The 15,292-nt window shown below is 43.8% G+C and overlaps 1 protein-coding gene across 4 annotated transcripts in view; it reads left to right on the top strand.

Moving 5' to 3' along the window:
• Positions 1 to 15,292, top strand: part of LOC108107868 (regulating synaptic membrane exocytosis protein 2) — a 58,976-nt gene that overhangs the window by 30,753 nt on the left and 12,931 nt on the right. For 3 of the 4 annotated variants that reach the window (XR_001772452.1, XM_017215647.2, XM_017215646.2), the window contains 8 exons: positions 242 to 567; positions 3,274 to 3,522; positions 3,601 to 3,857; positions 3,917 to 4,171; positions 4,292 to 4,533; positions 9,752 to 9,876; positions 10,153 to 10,372; positions 10,535 to 10,599. Coding sequence is in view for 3 of the 4 variants with exons in the window: in XM_017215647.2 (XP_017071136.1) it covers positions 242 to 567; positions 3,274 to 3,522; positions 3,601 to 3,857; positions 3,917 to 4,171; positions 4,292 to 4,533; positions 9,752 to 9,876; positions 10,153 to 10,372; positions 10,535 to 10,599 (1,739 nt within the window). In the remaining variant the exon portion in view is untranslated. The other variant, XM_017215648.2, reaches the window with a different exon arrangement.

Below are 15,292 nucleotides of genomic sequence, written 5' to 3'. Positions count from 1 at the left end.
GGGGCAATTTGCAGACCAAACAAATTATGGGCGCTGACAACAAATTAAGCATAGAAAACAGAGAGTGTGCCGCTTTGGGGCATACACACACACAGCCACACATTGCATTTGGGTCAGCCCATGCAATCAGCGGAAAATCAACAAGTTTCCAAAGGGGTTTTTGTTGGTTGGCTGGCTGGCTGGGTGCCTCAGTAATTGATTACATAACACCCTGCATTTTCCGTTGTCTCTCTTTTCAAAGTTAATAAAATGTCGCCACGCCCCTCTTTGGTGCCGACGGATGCGGATACAAGCGGCAGTTACGGCTCGCCCAGCTATCAAAGCCAGCAGCAGCAGGACTCCGGTAGCAGTCTGAACAACAACAATAATAACAGCAGCGGTGGCGGCACGTCGACTGGTGGAGGCGGGGCAGCGGCCAAGCAGGAGCCAGGACGAAGGGCCGGTGCCTGCAGGGTGTGCCTGAAGTCCTTCAAGCCGGACGACTACCACAAGACGTGCTTCGAGTGCCAGCAGCGAGTGTGCGAGGACTGCGCCAGCTACAGCAAGCTGGACGAGCACGAGGATGCGGTAAGTTATGGGGATGCCAAGTAAAGGGTTTGGGATGGTCAGGATGCACCTTCCGGGCCACTAGGCATTGCGCCATGGTCGCGTCCTCTTCGCGGCAGAAATAAACATTGGCCGCAGCGGCACTTCATTAATAAGAAAGTAGTGGAGGGTGACAAGCACTGGGGGAAAGGTTTTCTAAATATGGAAATAGCTTTTAAAATTGAAAATAACTTTTAAGTTCGTCAGGTGGCAGGAAAACTCTGATAAACATTTTTAACATTGTTTTAACTTTAACAAACGAATTAACTTTGATATTTGATTAAAATTGGTATTCTGTCAGTTTCAATTCAAAAACAAAGTAATAGTTTTCAGAATTTCAAAGTTGTTAACTCAATTTCGAGAACAAAGCACGGATTTTCAATTTTTCCCCCGTGATAATGACTGCGTGGGTGGTCGGTCAGTGGGGGAGGCATGGGTCAGTGCACATAAATTAGATTACTGGCGGTGGCCAAAGGGGTCCGTTGACAATGGCCAACTGGGCTTAACTGCGGCCTATTCATCGCGGGACATTAACAAGATAAAGGCCGAATTAACGAGATTAAATGGCATCCCCCGGCAGCGGGCTCCACTTGTCTGATGTCCTGTTCCAGTTCCTCCTCCTCCTCCTCGGATTCCCTGCGGTACCTCCTGTATATCTCCTATCAACACTTGCCGCATAATGATCATTGATAACCACACCATGCAACATTGTCTTCACCCGAACTTGTGGTAATTTGTCAAGAAGCCACGCCAACGCCCTGAACATAAAATTTAACGTTTGTCTGTCAACCTGGCCACTTTGGCTAATTGAAATTGATGTTCATGGGCGTTGACTACAGCACACAACAGGCCCGCAACCGCCTGTTATACCCACCCAGTGTAATTATGGGTCTGCCAATGGAGCAGGAGCCGGGTGTATGGTGGTGTATTGTGGTCTCATTCCTGGACTTGCGGAGGCTTCGCTGCTGAAATAATCATTTAGAGCATACAACACTAGGCACTAACCAGGCATTCGATTGTTCAGGAACTCTGGTTATGGCCGATGCCAAATGGGAATTTGATTTGAGTCACCTGGAAAAAGGAGAACATTGTTTTCTAGTTCACAAAACTCAACTGAAGTTTGCATTTCCGATGCAAAATTCTGAACATACTTTGGCCCATCTTTAATTCGGTTTGAAAGCTTAAGAGTTGGTTGCGTTTTATTGTCAGAAAACTCAAACACATTCCAATTGATAGACAATTATTTTTGACACCAAAAATCTTTCAAAACAAAAACTTCCTCTTGGGAAAACTACCAGTTGAGGTGGCTAAAGCAATGTGAAAGCTAAGTAACATCAACATTGCTTAAAACCTAAAAGACTACTTATTAAAATAAACATTTCCACATTTATATACTCACCGATTTGGACACCAAAGTGCTTTCAAGCCACCAGAGATTTAAGTGGCTAAAATATTCCTCAAAATCACTAAGCAAAATAATAATAAAATTGTTATAATCTCTGATGATTTAAAAGGCAGCACAAATCAAGATTGACAAGCCAGAATTCAAGATAGATTTCCGTGAGTGCTGCTGATTATTTTGAAAATGTTGCATGGCTTATTTGCTGCTTCATGCCCGACTTCCTGCTTAGACTAAGGCCCTTTCACATCAATATCGATTTCCGCCTGCCTTTGCATACGCGATGAACGCAAAATAAATCTTAAATTTTCATGAGCATGCAGCTTGGTTGGCTGCTCTTCGCTGACGTTGCTGTGGCAGCTAGGAAATAACTTTTCAGTCGATTTCTCGATGGGATCATGAACTGGCAGCCACACACTGCCGCAGCACCATGTAATTACAGAGCACGCAACTGGGGAGCACAGAGGCAATAAACCAGAGCCGGGCTCTAGTTTCAGCTGCTCCGTACAGTGCTGGCCATGTGCATAGCTGCACGGAGAAAAACTGGGAAAACTGGGAAAACTGGGAAAACTATCAAAGAGAGCTTCCAGAAAAATCTTTAAACTTCCAGATCTTTCAGTGACTCTCCTTTTCAACTTAAAAAATCAATTCATTATAAGCCACAAATGTAAACTGTTTTGATTACCTTTACAACCGGATTGTTGACAGCTTTCGGTGGTTTCTGCCCGTGCAGTGACTTAATTACAATGGCGGCAGCTTCCGCCAGGGCAGCCATTGAATATAGGGGGAAGGTAGGGGAAATAAGAGGAAGGAGGCAAAGGACGGGGGTGACACACATGACGATTGAAGCCGCTGGGCAAAATGAATCAGCAGCCAGGTGGAAATGTAACGAGCATTGTGCGGGCGTGCCGCGGAAAAAGGAAGTGGAAAATGCAGCGAGGCGGACTTGAGGGGATGATGATGATGATGCAGGCGCACCTGTGTCCCCCATTTTCTCTGCGTGTGTGTGGGAGGTCCTGGAAATAGGATTTTTCTGCAACGTGCTCGACGCCAAAGGGGGCGAAAAGTTTTGTTCTGAAAGTAATTAATATTTATTTTCGCTGCCCCAACATAATGGGTTTTCTTGAGCTTTTTCGCTGGCCACTAATAAATATTAGCGGGCGCCGTGTGCGCCGCAAATAGATTCCAGCGCTAAGCTGGAAATTTTTAATTAACGCTGCGTATACTTGATGCCACGTTGCCACAGCAATGGTAATTGATTATCCCGCCCCTCCCTTCCGCTTCCACAGACCATGTGGCGCTGCAGCGTGTGCCGCCGGAAAATGGCCTCCCGGGTCTGTATTCCGCAGGACTCCACGGACTCGATGCTGGACGTCCCGGTGCTGGAGGCACTACAGCGGCGGCACTCGGACGCCAAGTTGGGCAGCAGCACGCAAACGCTGGCGCCCAGTAATGGTGCCGCCCTCGCCCCGCCGAGAAGTCCCGAGCTGCGACGCCACTCGGATGTTTCGCCAGCCTCGCTCAAGGAGTTGGAACGGGTAAGTGGGAAAAAATTAATGCCCTTAAAGATTCTAGAAAAGGATCTCCAATAAAAATCCTTTAAAAATATTTTCCAGCAACTGAAAGGTGGCCGCAGCATGGCGCCCAGTCGCTCCAACAGTCCGCCGAGGGGCGATGGCCCGGATGGACAGCCTCCCTTCGGTGCTCCCCTATCACGGATGCAGTCGCGAAGGGGATCGCGGGTTGCCCGGCAGCACAGTTACGATGACGACATGAAGACCGGGCCCGTAAGCGGCAGCATGGGCGGCGGTGGGCCGGCGCTGGGCCTGGGGGCAGATGGTGCGGGCCTCGGCATTCCATCTATGCCACGCAGGTAAAATGGCGGTGTTAAGGGGTGGCCAAAACCTTGCTCAATCTTATTTTGACCCACAGGAAGTCCGCCTATGATGTGTTTGCCCCCGGGTTGACGCAGGGTGGCGCCACGCCTGCCACACAGCTGCAGAGGTCGCCTGGCGAGGGTGGAATCATGCCTCCCATTCAGCTGCCCGGATCCAGGAGACCCTCGTTCCGGGTGCCACATCCCTCGGAGGATATCCAGAACGATGACTCGCCGGGTTCACCAGATAAGGGAAGCCCCGTCCTGACCGTCGACGATGACCGACGGATGCGGCGACGCGGCTCGCAGCTGTAAGTGTTAACTTTTTATAAACTTCAGGGCTTTAAAAACCTTTAAAATGTTTAATATTATGATGATATGATAAATCATAAGCAAAATCATTCATTTTATAAGATAAAACTCTTTCCCAGGCCCGACATAGCGATGCTTCAGAATCGCGGTGCTCTGCCGGCTGTGCCGCCTTCCTCGATTCCGCCGCCCATGGCCTCGTTCACGGGCCCCAATCTGGAGGATTTGGAGGCGCCGCGACGGCAGACATCAATGGACGGCGAGGCCATAAGGATCGTAATACACGACGTGGATTCGGGCCCGATTTGTGCATCTAAGCGGCGCATCATTCTGCGCCGAGATCCCACGGACAAGGCGCACCGCAGTGAGTTGAGAGCTTAGAGACTAAGACACAAGGCACTGGAGCCTCGGGGCTTAGCTTAATGTGTGTGCCTGAAATTGGGTGCGAGAGTGTGTGGGAGTGCACTGGAAAAAATCGAAGGATATATTCAGATACAAAGCAAAACTAATGGCACAAAATTAAAGAAAAGCTTTAATGGGATATAAAATTCCTTCTTAGTTAAGAAACCCTTTCTGATATCCTCCCAGCTTGTAGATTTTTCTCCCTGTGTTAAGGAGATTGAGTTCGGTTTGTTTGTCCGCTCCATCCGGCTTCGGTTGATGTCCTGCCCTTGGAACCGCACCGGAAATGGGCAAGTAAACAGGACTCATTACGACGTTTGGTTATGCTAATTCGACGGAGCAGCGTTCCATCCTGCGTTGGAGTCGGTTGTGGGTATCTGTGGGCACCTTAATTCCCCCAGCAAAGTGCAGGAGCAAATGTACGGTCGAGGGTTGGTGGTCGGTAGTGGCAGGGATAATGTGGTTTGGTTCCCCGTGGGCCTTAATGAAACCCAAAGCGGAAGCAGACTGGTAGCAGATTAAGCAACTGAGCGGATTTCATCGACATAAAGGCAACGAGAGCTCTGTGTTCCGGGTTCCAGGTTCCGTGTACCGAGCTTCCAGCTCCCAGCTCCGAGCTTCGAGTTACCCGTTGCTGCAGCAAGGACATTTAGCTGTTCGGCATTGTTGGCCAATGTCATTTGGGTATGTGTGTAGGTGTGTGTAAGTATGGGAATGAGAGGGTGTACGTGTGGGCCAGGGTTTTTATTCCCTCGCTTTGTTTCCCACTTCCTGTGGATGTATTTTAATTATATGCATTTTTGTTGCATACCTCGGGGGGCCAGTCAGTCAGGATAGCAGGCCAAATGAATTTTTAATTATCGACAGCGGACTCGGAGCATAAAAATCAATACGAAAAGGAACTTGGAGCGTGGTGGGGCATTAGGATTCAAAGCAAATTTGAATGGGGGCATTTCTCTTCTGAGAACGTGCAAACGAGAAGAAAAAAGTCGAATGGGAATGGAAAAGTTTACGCCTTGCTGGCCATAAATAATAATGCCTCGAATGTTTGGCACATGCATGCATGCATGGCCTGCTCTCGGCCAGTCCATGCAACACATGCAAGTCGAATGCACTAAAAAGTGGCCAACATCCTGGCCAGTTTCCATTTGCTTTGGCCTCCGCCTTTCCGACACTTAGATGCACTCTCGACAAGGGCAGAGCCAAATTTCAAATTTCAAAAGACTGGCAGAAAACTGGTAACTGGAAAACCAGGGACTGGCAAAGTGTTAAGGGGGCTGGCGGTGGACTCAAGTTGAAAGTGAAAACTTTCACGAGCAAATAGCACAGCTCCAAGTGAAAATTGATTGCCAGTTTCTCGGAAGTGGAACGTATGCTCAAGAATTTATACTTGGAAAACAAAGTACAGCGATAATCTTTCAAAAAATAGGAGGGACTCAGTTCTTAGATAAATTTTAAGAACTTTCCAATGATGAAATATTCCCAGAACTATCAAAAAATTCTCCCATAAATATCCTTAAATTTCCTTTTAATTTCAATAACCAAACATCCTCGAAAGCACTCATAATTCCCTTGGAGTACGTGGCATTTAGTTGGATCTTGTGGAGAGCTCTTAACGAGCGCCTATAATACCAATCAAAATAACTAGCCGCCGGCAGCCAGCACACATTTCCCCTTTTTTCCCATCGGTTAGCCACCTGGGCGACGTGCGCTTGCTAATATAAAATTTCAATTTGCATATCATAAAAAAAATGTCAATACCCAACAAATACGCACAAGCAGCTGCAGCTCGGGCGAATGGAATGTTCCTAGATGGGTGGCTCCAAACCATGCGATATCATGAGTTAAACCCACTCCCGAGGGCCTTGTCTATATATCTATATACGCCACATAGCCATGCCAGTAGTGGCTGCGTAGTGTGCCTGCTGAGCTCGGCATATTTGATATGCAGCGAGGCAAGTGGAATTTTAATGTTCTAAACCATTTCCTTGGCTGCCTCTCCTGGTATTTGTTGTACACCTCCACGGCTATCCGTATCCTTATCCTTATCCTTGTTCCTTGCCAGACTTACGCCTCATACATATACGTGGGCTTTGGCTTGCGGTTGTGGCAGCTGTGCTGCAATTTCGTCTTGATATATTGACGGAGCCTGATGCCTTGTAATTTGAGCGCTGCGCCCAGAAACATGCTACACTTTTTGCATTAACATCAGCACCTGCACGCAGGTAGATGTAATTAGACGCTGCACTCGCATGGCTAATTGGGCATCCGATGGTTCCGTGTAATTCAATTGTTTCCCACTGGCAATTCGTCGTCCTCTTCAATTATGCATCGTTTTAAGTGTTCCGATAGCAACTGTTAATCGTCTACGGAGAGGGAGGAGATTTTTGGCCAGGATGAGGTGAGGTGGGTTCTGGGGTGTAATAGCAAATGGCGTCTTAACACGCCTAATGAAATTTTATGCAGCCTCATGGGCCACACACACACGTGTCCATTTATTGCAGCGAATCACGAACCTCCGGTTTTGGCATTGCGTGCTTGGTTATCTGAGCTACAGGTGGCCATATGCCACGCCTACTTTGGCCCACAACCTCTAACTGCTCGCTTGGCTGCCTCTTCATAGTTCTTCGCCTCACAAGTCACTCAAATCGAGGCATTTCCCTTTATGGTGCACTAGGAAAAACTAAGAAGAAAACTTTTTAAAGAGATTTTTTGTATTTCCAAAGGCCAAATCAACTAAAAGTTCCACTAAACATTGATAAACACTTATTAAGTAGCCTTTAAACACACTTTGAATATAAAAAAAGATTAGCTAATCAGATGTAATCTTTCAAATAAGGCAAGCATTTTTCCCCGTGCCCTTGCCAAAGGATGATGTTCATCTTAAACTAGTTTATTACTTCAACCAACTGAAAACCTGATAGCCAAGACACACTAGTACTATCTTTGCATGCGTTTCGCTTTGCTAGTTTAATTAAGAGACAATTTTTATAGCAGCTGATAGAAGCCACTAAATCGCTTACGCTCATGACTCCATGACTTGTTTTCCCCCGAGAAGGGATCCTGTGAGGCAAGGGAAGACAGGTGCCGGGATGCAAGCAGGTGTGTGCATCGATTAAGTCGTTCAATGTGTGTCAGCTAAAAGTTTGCTGACTTAATGCCATTACGAGGATGTGGAGCATGTGTCTGTGCCTGGCAGAATGCAGGATGCAGGATGCAAGGACATGGCACAAATTAAAAACTTGCCAAAGGAAACTCTGGGGAGAAATTTAAAAGGCAGAGCTTAGAGATAGTTTTCCAATTAAAGTGAAATTCTTAAAGGATTGCCCTTGCAGAGCATTTGATGGGCTTAGGCCAATTAAAGGGTATAGGCCTTCAAAGTGAAAGTTCTGAGCCTACATAATGACCTACATACAAATGTTGATTCAATTTGCCAGCATGTTTACGGCCCTTGGCCAACAAAAGAAACGGATACCCCAAATAGGAATAAGCCCTTGGACACCCCGACCCTTTCTGGCTATAAACAACACACCTTTGTGTGTGGCTGTGCGCCCGGCTTATTAAATCCCAATGATGGCCACATAAAAAATCGTTGGCCATCCGGCAAACAAATTGTATCATAAAAGTCTGGCCCGGCCGAGAATGGCAAATACGCACGGAAAAGGCCAGCGGACAGTGGGCAGCGGGACAATGAGAGAGACAAAAGGACCCTGGACATGGCCAAAACAAGGACCTTACCTCCACTCATGATTTTTATGGCCAAAACGAATCGAAAATTTCACTCAGCTCCATGTTAAGTGCGGGCTTAAAGGCAAATGACTGCACTCGGAGAGAAACCTTCCCAAATTGGCATTCGATTTTCTTGATTTTAAGAAATGAATACAAAGTTTAAGTACGGAAAACTTAGATGTTGTTTGTATTTAGGTTAAAAGCTTCAAAGAATTCATATGCTTTAGGTAAACATTTTTCTTTTCAGTGCCTTAATCGCGAGTTATCCAAAAAGCGTGGCGTCATCGAATAATCTGGGCCTTTTCCCTGTTGTCAGCAAAAGGATTTGCGTTTATTTATATCGTTTTTATTGCAGTCTTAAGGCGAAGGCCGGGAAAAAACTTTTGATTAAAACACACTCAACAAACAGCGGGGGAGGAGTGAGGAAAAAGGAGAAAGGAGAAAGGAAAATGTCGCCTTATCCTAATTGGGTATCAATGCGCCTGAATCAACAGCGATGGCGGATGCGCAACATTTTATTGCATACTGCCCAAGTTTGCCGCCATTTCCTGCGCAAAAACTTGGACCTGCCAGGCTGTCCTTCCGGCTCCCTTTATACCTACTCCCTACTCTCCTTGGTTATCTCACCTTGGAGACACAATTTCATTGTCATCGCTGCTCCGGTGGCTGGTTAACTTTCCTGGCCATTGTCTGCAGCCTGTCCTACGGCGGCGGAAATCCGCTTTCCCAAGTTTTCGGTGCACAAATTGTTGAAATTAGTTTTCTGCGCCAAATGATAAGTACCTGAAACTGAACTGCAGCCCCCCAGAAATTGCAATTTAATTAATTAAATTGTTTGGATTCGCCAAACGAAATGTCTTAGCCTCCAAATTCACCTTCAGTTTGGCAAGTTTTGCAGTTTCCTAAAAAGATATAAAGAAAAACCTTTAAAAATAAAAGCTGAACAGTTTTTTAAGCCAACTAAGATGTCCCCCTTAAAGCTGTTTGGTCACTTAAATTGTTATAAATGTCCAAGGGTCAAGTTTATGTCGGAGAAATAAATTTGTGTCAAATTTGGGAGAAAGAAAAATACTGGAAAATTCACAGCAGAGAACAGCCATCCACAAAAAACTCGCTGACTTGGCAAAAAACGAGAACTTAGCAGACAAACACAAACAGGGCGGGTGACATGGCGTATACGCAACATGGACTTGGTCGGGTTTTCTGTTCGGTTAGCGACTTTTGTGCCACTGCAAAGTGCAAATGAAATCAACGCAAATTGTTGCCACATGCCCGAAATTTGTATCTGTATCTGCGAGTACGTGCCTAGTCGCAGTCCCCGATTTTTGGTCCAGTTCAAGAGCCCCACTATTGATTATTCCGTCCCCTTGGCATCCGTCTCGGCATCTTGGCCTAATCGGCCCGTGCGTGAGCCTGGCTCTTATTAAATCTGACATTGTCTACTCCCGCAGCACGTGGCTTTGGGATGCGCGTCGTCGGCGGAAAAACAGGAGCCGATGGCCGGCTGTTTGCCTACATTGTGTGGACCGTTCCAGGAGGAGCGGCCGAGAAGAATGGCCTGCAGCAGGGCGACAAGGTAAGTGTGGGCGGTGGGCGGTGGGTGGTGCTTAGGCCAGACTGCCATGATTGGTGATGGCTTAAAGGGTGCTGAAGTGCGGCCAACCGCAGTGCAAACTTGGCCAGATGTCAGGCCTAAATTAATAGCTCATGATTGATGGTTTTTCGGCACGGAACATTGGGAAGACACTGTTAAAAAAAAGTATAGTTTAGATTATTAGATTTGTTTTGCGGGACATAAAGTTGAATAAGAGTAACTTTATCTAACATAAGTTAAATTCTGATCCAAAAACAGATCCTAGAGTGGAACGGAATGTCCCTGATTGACCGAAGTTTCGAGGAGGTATGCTCCATCATGGACCGAACCGGTGACATTGTGGAGCTTCTAGTGGAGCACGCCACGGACTTCCGAATGTGTGATCTTTTCGACGAGAATTTGCCGCCTGGAAACGCTGGCGGGCAGAGCGGACCTCGGCGATCGGGAGACGGTCCCGTTGGCCTGGGCCTCATAGCGGGTAAGTTATGAAAATTTATTTAGCTCACTGTGTATTGTAAATACCATTACCCTGCAAGTAAACAGCTATGACATTCACATATTTTTCATTTGTTGCTCTCGTTTCTTGTTACTCCCGAACGCGACAATCGAAATATTGCAAAAAAAAAAATAATAAAAACAGAACCCGAAACCACAACAGACAAATCACCAGCATCGCCAACTAGACGGAAATTACCAAAAACTCCGGTATAAAACTATTTCGTTATATTGATTTGAGTAAGAGAACCTAAGCTGCGGCAGCAGTCGAGGAAGTGAACATACTATATATTGATTTAAAGATACTAACTACCGCCTAACTGAGAACACACCGAGCTATGTGCAGCAAGCCAAACCCAAAAAAACTGAAACTGAAACTGAAACTTAAACATATACGATAATCTAAAGTAGCTATTAAATGCAGCTTAAGCATTGGCAGCAGTTTTCCACACGATTTCAGCTTTCACAAAGTGCTCACGAAATGAATTGAACTCTTCGTACTTGATTGCAGCTTCCATGCTATATTATATATATATATATATAAAAAGTATATATAAAAATACTCGTATAAAACTCACCTTTTTATAGTCACTGATTCAACGATTTCCTTTCGAACTTTTCGTTTTTGGTAACACATTCATACCCGATATTTACCGTAGCTAACCGAGTAATATATTTCCTGATTTCTATGTGTTTCCCCCTCATTTGTTACTTTTCGATTTGAATTTGGATTTGGATTTGAAGTTTTACTTTTGATATTCCTAATACAAGTTATGATTACTAACCATGCGAAATGGCTAAATGTGTTCATTGCTATTCTTTGTCATATAACCACCAGATGTACTTACATATATTTATTTTTCGGTGTTGGTAGAACTTAGTGATTTCGAGAAACTACAAAAATATATTACTAACATGCCCAACTAACGTATATAATAGACGTTAAATAGCCACTAAGCGATATATTGATAGGAGTGGAGTATGCTCAAAGACGTTGACAGTCCGATACAGTCCGTATCGCTGTTGTATTTTCGTTTCGAAAAGCTCTTTTTTTCCTCGGTTGAACCTTCTTCTTTGCGGGCAATCCAATTGCCCCGAGATCACAGTAAGAACAAAGCACCAACAATAGGGTTTTAAGATATAAACAAGTTTTAACGTAACATTCGTGTCTATGATATGTCTCAGCTCTCCGCTGGGGAGATCCACTTGAGAAACGAATTTTGAGCTAATCCCCCAAAGAGAAAAAGAAAAGAAAAACCAAAACTGCTTGTGTAGAAGCAATCTCGAATCGATACAATAATAACAAAGGAACAAGACCTACTGAGAGAATCACTAAAATGAACTAAATGTAAAGGCTCGGCTTGGGCCAGTTATAATATAGTTTATAGATAAACCGAAATCTTTATAAATGTTACTAGTGAAAATTTGTAGCGAACAGAGTTTAACGATATTTGTGTGTGTTTTAAATGTTATTGACTTTATGATATATATACATATACATTTGTAATCGTAAGCAAAATCGAACAAAAAACAAAAACCAACCGAATTGGACAAACCAAAAAAAAAAGTAAGAACAAAATAAGTAGTTTGTTGTTGAAATGTTTAAATGTGTTTTTAAGCCAAAGTACCCGAGACACACCTTATATACTATCTATGTACGGTACACGACTAAGGTCCGAGCGTAGACCCCGTACTCTCTCTCTCTCTCTCTCTATACACATATGTGTCAGTGTTAGAGCTGTGTTTGTAAATGTCAAATCGAAATTGAAATTGAAATTGAAACTGAAAATGAAATAGAAAGTGAAACCGGAAACGGAAACGGCAACCGAACAGAAACGATGGAGCCCACCTACATATAACATACTCGTATTCGTATTTAAGAGTCACAATAACGAAGTGCTAAAAATGGAGGAGAGATGAAATGAGAGTGTAGAATCATCATTTTCAAAGAGCTAACTGAATTTACTCGTTTACCTTACAACAGATGCTTTGTAGCTATGTAACTCCTGTCAGATGGGTGATAACTTAACATTGATTTCGATCGCAACTAAAGAACACTTTGTATAGACCTGTACCTACTTGTAAACGTAATCTAATAACTCGTTAACTGTAACTCTAACCTTATATTGTAACTGTAACTACTACCAGTAACTGTAATTTATGAGAAACCTTTTACAAAAGTCACTTGGGCAGGTGCGAATGGGCCCTGAAAGGTGCTCTGTCATGGAAGGTGCGATGGAAATGTGAGAAACTGATGACATTTTTTTAGATTACACTAATCGCAGCTCGAGGTTGAGATATGTACTAATTTGAAATCCATATGTATACATTTACAACTCTACGCTATACGATACTTGAACATATATATATATATATATCTATATATACAACCAGTTAATAGTCACTAATGCGTATACCAGCGTACCAAAATGTGCTAGAAACCTAAATCTAACAGAAAAACTGAAAAACTGAAAAACGGCTAACAAAAGAAATGTGAAAAATAAAGTCTCTCTATTTAACTGCAAAACAAAAACGAACCGCGTGCAAACAATTGAGAATCTCTTGCCTGGACTTGCTTTATATATCCTTTCGCAGCAGACCCGCATCTCCGTAAATCCGCAGAACTCAGCCATCCGCCGATCCACCAACCAACCAACCAACCTTCCGACCAACCCCCCGAAGCCATCAGTCAAATGGTAAATGAAAAAAGCAACTCTATCACAACTCTATCTACCCTGTACATTGAGCATTGCTAACCCGAAAAACCCATATTGCTATATATATATATATAGAAACTCAAACCTGTTTGTACAGTTCTTAGCACCCAGTATTTATATCCTTAGAGAACCAAACAAAGAACTATTATAATGAAACATGACCAGTGTAACATAGCTAGGTTCCATAAGATATTTTGTAAAGCCCTTCCTCCCAGTCAATATGTATTGTAAAGTGCGCTTTCTCTTTTGTGATTTATGTAATGCTGCGTTACAATTTGCGTTTATTTTCGCCTTGGTTTCATTTTATTTATTACGTATACGCCCCGTTCCAAGCTCTCCTGGTTTCCTGCTGCCGCCACGCTGTGTCCCCTGTACACAATTTCCACCTCTCTCTCTCTCTCTTTATCTCTCTCTGTCAATTTATGAGCTTTTGTTTGGCTTTCGCTTAGCAAATGTTTACCTTTACTTTCGCCTCTCGATTCTACCGCTTCGTTTCGTTTGGTTTTGGATCTGTCTGTTCAGTTTGGCTTTGCATAATACCCGACTACTCTTTAATTATGCCGCTACCCCCTGAAAAAAGAACGTAAATATCTGTAAACCATATAGTGCTGTATTTGCTCTTCTACCGAAGCGGAGCCCTGTACCATACAAACTCGTATTAATACCCACACACACAAACACACGCACACACACTTTCCGCAGCGAATCCTTTCAGTTTGCATTTGTTATCCGTCGAAACAAAGGCTTATTGTGCGCTAATGTACCTGATGTTCGTGTTTAGATAGAGACGATCAACCCAGGTTTTTTTCTAACAATCAGGAATACTTTTGTCCAGGGTCACCAGGATACAGAACACAACACCAAACAAGTTTTTAAGTTCTCTTTTCGTTTTGGTTTTAGTTTGCCTGATTTGCGATTCCATTTGAGTTGGTTCCCTGCTTAGATTCCTTGAGTACATCACTTTGATTTGTTTGCATTTTGCCTAATTTGCATAAAGCCTACGCCTAAGTTTGACTAGCATTTAGTGGCTCTTGAATCTTAAACCGATTAGCATCTCTCCTAAAACTAAAAACTTAACAACTAAAATCACTTGCGATTATACTATATAAATAACAACAAGAACAACATGTGCTGATTGTATACAAACTCGATTTTCATTTCCTGTACAACCAATGTAACCCCAGCTGGCACGAGTTATGGCTATAAACAACAATGAAAGATACCAAAAGAAAACAGTAACTAACAAAAAACTGAGACCTCTTAAAAAACGAGGCTAACAACAACCGAACCGAAAACCGAAACAATCTAAATATATGTACAAAATTAAAACCGAGAGTAATACGACTGTCATCAAATTGATGACAGAGTGATTGACCCTTGAGCTGTGCTGCCTTCCACGCGATTGATTGATTGACTGATATTGATATTGATTGATCTGTTGAATGTAATCAGTTAACCCACAATATGCATACGACTCTTGAAAGTATAATCAATTCGATTTGAAAGCAAACAACCTTGTCCTTGTCTCTGTCTTCCCCTCTGTATATATCTCTTAAATATCTGTAACTTATGGCATTCCTAATAATAAGTGTTAAATTTTTCTGTATATACTTCGTATATATATATATATATTTTGTCTATGTCTATATGTTTTCCAACCACTGGCATGTCTCCTCTGTTTATTATTCATACGCAACTTTTGCCGCAAACTTTTGTGTCACTTTGAGTTATCTTGCAGGGCGAAAAAAGGGGGAATTGCGGTTGCCGAAAACTTTGGAGCACATCGAAGTGCCCAGAAAACCACCGGGCAGGTGTCAAGTGGGCGTGCCAATTTTTCATTACGCCCTCTCCCGGCCGATCCCAAGGAACCCGGTGACTTTTGTCTTGGCAGACTTGTCAGCAACAGGTGCTGTCGCCCTTTAATTGACAGCTGGGAGGCATAAAATGCTCGAAATGTCGAAAATTAGAAAACTTTTAACAACAATCTCCATCGCCTTGGATTCCCAAGACCCAGAGTTCGCCTTTTCCGTGGTGAGGCCTTCGTCATTATTATTATCGACGACGGGCCTCAAAGTTTTCAAGTGCTTAGGCTTTTATCGCCCAGCGCCTGCCTGATGCCTGATAAACTCCAATAATCCAGCAAGTACATGTTGTGCCTGCTTACCTGTAGATAAAAATAAACATCC

The sequence above is a fragment of the Drosophila eugracilis genome, unplaced genomic scaffold, assembly GCF_018153835.1.
Source record: "Drosophila eugracilis isolate 14026-0451.02 unplaced genomic scaffold, ASM1815383v1 contig_2088, whole genome shotgun sequence".
Taxonomy (NCBI): Eukaryota; Metazoa; Arthropoda; class Insecta; order Diptera; family Drosophilidae; genus Drosophila; species Drosophila eugracilis.
The sequence above is the reverse complement of the archived record's forward strand: the minus strand, read 5'-3'. Positions and strand labels throughout refer to the sequence as shown.